At 36.8% G+C, this 5,044-nt stretch overlaps 1 protein-coding gene across 1 annotated transcript; it reads left to right on the top strand.

Annotated features, from left to right (window-relative positions):
• Nucleotides 1-1,703: 1,703 nt before the first annotated feature.
• six2b (SIX homeobox 2b) lies at nt 1,704-4,239 on the top strand. The gene is made up of 2 exons (XM_052611482.1): nt 1,704-2,636; nt 3,470-4,239. The coding sequence occupies exons 1-2, from the start codon at nt 2,077-2,079 to the stop codon at nt 3,780-3,782; spliced, it is 873 nt and encodes a 290-aa protein (XP_052467442.1). The 5' UTR covers nt 1,704-2,076; the 3' UTR covers nt 3,783-4,239.
• The last annotated feature ends 805 nt before the right edge of the window (nt 4,240-5,044 follow it).

The following is a 5,044-nucleotide window of genomic DNA, read 5'->3' as shown; positions in this document are numbered from 1 at the left end:
CTCTCCATCTTCTCCTCACTTCTCCATCATCAAGGTCAGAAGCTGGAGCCCCAGACGGTAGCCAAGCTCGGCTCACTGTCTCTGACACATGGTTTAGAATGACACAGCAAAGCTAGCGTGGAGCAGCTCCCCTGAATAAAGAATGGCTTTCAAAATAGGCTCAAACTGACTCCCTTTGTCCTGCTAAAGCCACTCACTGAACGTCCACCATCGCCCATCTCTGCTGCTTTGGCTGCCCTCAGGAGGTCTCAGATTGGCTAATGGCTGCTCAGACATCTCCTCCCCTTCACTGGAAAATGATCCCAGCCATGTATAATCAATCAGGTTCTTTTACTGAAAACTCAACCCTTTACATCTGTGTGCACGTGTATGAGAATGAGGATGTGTGTCGGTAGGCTATTGAGATGGGTGTGGACGTTTTAGCAAAAAGACAAGTAAAATACGTAAAACGATATCCCACAATGCAAACGTGAAAAATGGCATGCAAATTTAAAGGTTCTTGGGGGAAATACAGTATGTGACCACTCTTTCCGAATATTATGTTTATTAATATTTCCCTTTTAAATATATCAGTATGTTAACTGCATATTTTAGCTAATATGGTTGAATATGAAGTAGCATATGTGATGCATATGCATATGCATAATGCATATATGGGATTATAAGAGATGTAAGGTTACTCTTTGAATAAAGTTTTTTTTTTAAGATGAAGAACCAGAATTTCTACAAGAAACCCTTTATTCTAACACTGATCTAAAGAATCTATAATGTAATATCAAAAACGAATAAAGAACCTGTATATATATATATAGAGAGAGAGAGAGAGAGAGAGAGAGAGAGAGTAACAGTTTTATAATTACTATATTTTGCAATGCAATAAAATACATTAACACCAGTGAGCAGCATATTCAGTCTAAAAATGTTTTGCTTTCATATGCAAACTAACATCAAAATATTTTCGTGACTCGGTGAGAGCTGGCATAATACGGCATTAGCACACGATAAAAACGAATTTACTATTTCTCTCTGGAACCAAAAGAATTATGATGTCCATATGAAAAAGTACCCTGGAGTCACGTTACATTCCAAAATAACTCGTAAGATACACGACACCAGAGACTTCTCGTCACAAACATCAATCCAGCAAACCTCTGGTGCCCGCCATCCATCATAAAACGATTCATTTGAAGTAAATATTTCACATTTACTTTATGTTTCTCACATAAACTTATATATATATATATATACTTTATATATATATATATATATATATATATATATATATATATATATATATATATATATATATATATATATATATATATTTGCACACATATTTAGATGATTTTGTATTTTAGAAAATGAAGTAAAAGCAGCATTCACGTGTCGCCTATGCATTTCCATGCAAACTAGTGAAGTTTAATGAAACTACAGTATTCAAAAGGACATTTAAGGCAGTAGTTTGCCCCACAAAACTTTTTGTTAATGATAACAAAAACATTTCACTGTGTAGCTATTGGTTTCCCCCTTTATCCTGAGATTATAATACAGGAGTGTCTGTTTTTGGAGTGTGTTGCGCGCACTCCTTCCCCCGAGGTGCATGACATCCAAATGCCACTCTATCTCCAAGAGGCAGGGTCAGTTTCTGCTATACAGCTTCTCTCCACACTTGCCCGTATGACTCCCCATGAGGATGCGCTAGCCGTCCTTACGCACAAGGCACTCTGTAAGAGATATGATAACCAGAGGGCGGGCTGAGAGCTAAGGACAGTCGAGGAAAGAATCTATTGCGCACGGCGAGAGCGCGTAAGATTGAAATGATTAGCGCGTTATGACATTACAACCAAGGGAATGAGCAATGCAAGACATTGACTCAAACTGTTAGTTTTGCTTTTGTTTTTTGTTTTTTGCTTTGAACTGATTTTAAACTTTTTTTTTTCATTGAAAATGTACATCGATAACTGAAAATCTTCAGTTGGGGGAGCTTCGATGCTTGAGTATCCAAAGTGGATATAGCCTTAAAAACCAACGTAAAAACCAACAAGACACCAGGTAGGTGTCCCATTGCCCTCAACCATGTCTATGCCACCAACTTTTGGATTTACCCAAGAACAGGTTGCCTGCGTCTGCGAGGTCCTTCAGCAAGGTGGGAGTATCGAACGTCTCGGACGCTTTTTGTGGTCCTTACCTGCTTGTGAGCACCTCCACAAAAACGAGAGCGTATTGAAAGCGAAAGCCGTGGTAGCTTTTCACCGGGGCAACTTCAGGGAGCTCTACAAAGTATTAGAGAGCCACCAGTTTTCTCCGCACAACCACCCCAAACTGCAGCAGCTCTGGTTGAAAGCTCACTATATCGAAGCGGAGAAATTGCGCGGTCGTCCTCTGGGCGCTGTGGGAAAATACCGCGTGCGCAGAAAGTTCCCGCTGCCTCGCTCCATCTGGGATGGAGAGGAAACCAGCTACTGTTTTAAGGAGAAGAGCCGGTGTGTGCTTAAAGAGTGGTACACTCACAACCCGTACCCTTCCCCGAGAGAGAAAAGAGAACTGGCCGAGGCCACGGGCCTCACCACAACGCAGGTCAGCAACTGGTTCAAGAACAGGAGGCAGAGGGACCGTGCAGCAGAAGTGAAGGAAAGGTAGGAAGAACACCATTAGCCTACTCTCAAGACTTTAAACAAGCAATCTTTCCGTAGAGGAATGCTCACCAAAATGACCGAAGCCATCTAAAATATTAATGATAATAAAATACAAAATTAATTAAGGAAAAAATACATAAATAAATAAAAATAGTTTCATTCACTGGTGTATACTACTTGTGGGTAAAATAAATACATAAAATAAATAAAATAATTATTGTAGAACAATCTGAATGTCAAAGATTTTAAAACAACTGGGCTTTAAAAAAAAGCATTTCTGCAAATAATACATTTTATAAATGTGTTTAATTTGACAACATCAGTATCACTGCAATTGATGCAGGAGTTTTTTTTTATTTTTTATATATAATTAATGAGTGACACTAAAGTCATTCTTTGACCACACAAAAATAACCAAAAATAAATAAATACAAGTTAAACTAAACACAAAAGTATTAATATTATTCACAGTATTATAAAAATCTTGAGTATTTGTGTAAATATTTTGAAAAAATATATAAATATTATAGTCTCAGATCACTTAAAATGATCGGAGCTGAAGAAGGGTTTTACCTAAGATATGATTAATGTATATAATTGCTGTAAATGTAAAGTTCATGAACATAAAAATGATTCATATAAACATAGCTTTTGCTTTAAACTTATTTGCTTTAAGGCCTATAATGTACTCCTAATGAAGAGAAATAAAAGTATTGGTTTTTATCTGCCACATTTAGTCATGCGCAGTTCAGGTGTTTGTATATGTCCATCACTAAGCGGTGGTTGTTGTTTTTGCTGGCCCTCTAATGAATGTGAATGATCTGCTCCAACAGAGAAAACGATGGTGCAAATCCAAACGGCCACAACCCACTGACCTCTCACGTGAATGAAAACCAGTCTCTCTGTGAAAGTTCAGAGGACGACAAATCTCCTGCAATGACCCCGGATCACACCTCCATGAGCCCAGCCATCCTCATGCCCTCCAGCTCAGGTCTGCCACCCCTGCACAGCTTCGCCCCTCCGCCCGGCCCCAGCGCCTCCATCATCCCCGTCAGTGGTTCAGACACTCAGAGCCACCACCACTTCTCCATGCACGACGGCCTTCTCAACACAATGACGGCCAGCCTGGTGGAACTTGGATCATAAGAAATAAAACACATCATCTTTGACTTCCCCCCCAGTTATTAGCGTCGTTATCATATAAGCCTACAAACATTTTATTAGCATAGTCAAGCTTGTAGGACATTAGACAAAAAAATCCAAAACCTGCCAGATGACGGGCCTACATGAAAACTGGTTCCATAAAAATACTGTAACAATACAATGTAATCAAGGGATAGTTTTTGATATGTCTAGCTATAAAATGAAAAAAATAAAGTATATATTTAATCAAGTCAAAATGTGTGGTCTCCTTGAACAATATGTTATGGTGTAATTTACAGGACACTGTATCAGTCAATTTTAATAGCTACATCGAAAGCGGATCGGACAGAATCTCTTCTGCTAAATCATTATTAAACGTTGTTATGAGTATATTAGAAACATTATGGCAGCATGTAAAAAAAAATTATATGTACCAGACCTACCAGATCTTGATTATCTGTATTTTCTTTTATAACACTTTGTCATGTTTGGATATATAAACGTTTTATTTTCTTTCTTCTTTATATTATAAGGCATAAATGTCCATGTTCAGTTTAATATCTGTAAATGTATTATAAGTTAATAAATTAATTATTATTTATTTAGGCTACTATCTTTATTTAGTTTCTTTTATCTGGTAAAGTGCAGTATGCCAAAAACATTGCACTTTTCATCTTTATTATAACAATATATTGATACAAATATATATTCCAAATTGTTACAATAATTTGTCATTCTTCATTAGGGCTTCGTAAATTTTTCATCTGTAAATTACATTCAGCCTGGTAGAAAAACCTAACATTGCAAGTTGCAATTTTAGCTCAAGTATGCTATGAAACTAATAGAAACAATGACAGAATTAATTTTTTTATAGATGACATTTTACAACTTTCGTTTTTAATTTGTATTTTTTTTTTCTTTTTTAAAACCGAATTTATGAACATATACTGCCCCCTATTGGTGACGGTGTGTAATTATAAGCAGTGTTCTAAAACTACTAGGTTTACCCTATAAAGCTGCAAATCACTACTGAGATCCTTTAAATGTTGTCCTGTATTATTATACGAATGAATACGATTCCCTCAAGTCATCACGTAAATTCTTCGCATACAAAAATATTTCCAAAAGTTAAAATACATGAAAAAGTCTGCACACTCCATGATTTTACTAAAATAAACGAGTATGACTTTGGTAAGGCATGGTTTCAGAAAAATCTAAATAATGAAAGTGGTGAAAGAATGTGCATTCATTGGATGGAGATGTGG

This window comes from Carassius gibelio, chromosome A12 (assembly GCF_023724105.1).
Source record: "Carassius gibelio isolate Cgi1373 ecotype wild population from Czech Republic chromosome A12, carGib1.2-hapl.c, whole genome shotgun sequence".
NCBI classification, from domain to species: Eukaryota; Metazoa; Chordata; class Actinopteri; order Cypriniformes; family Cyprinidae; genus Carassius; species Carassius gibelio.
Note: the sequence above shows the minus strand (reverse complement) of the source record. Positions and strands in the feature narration are given on the sequence as shown.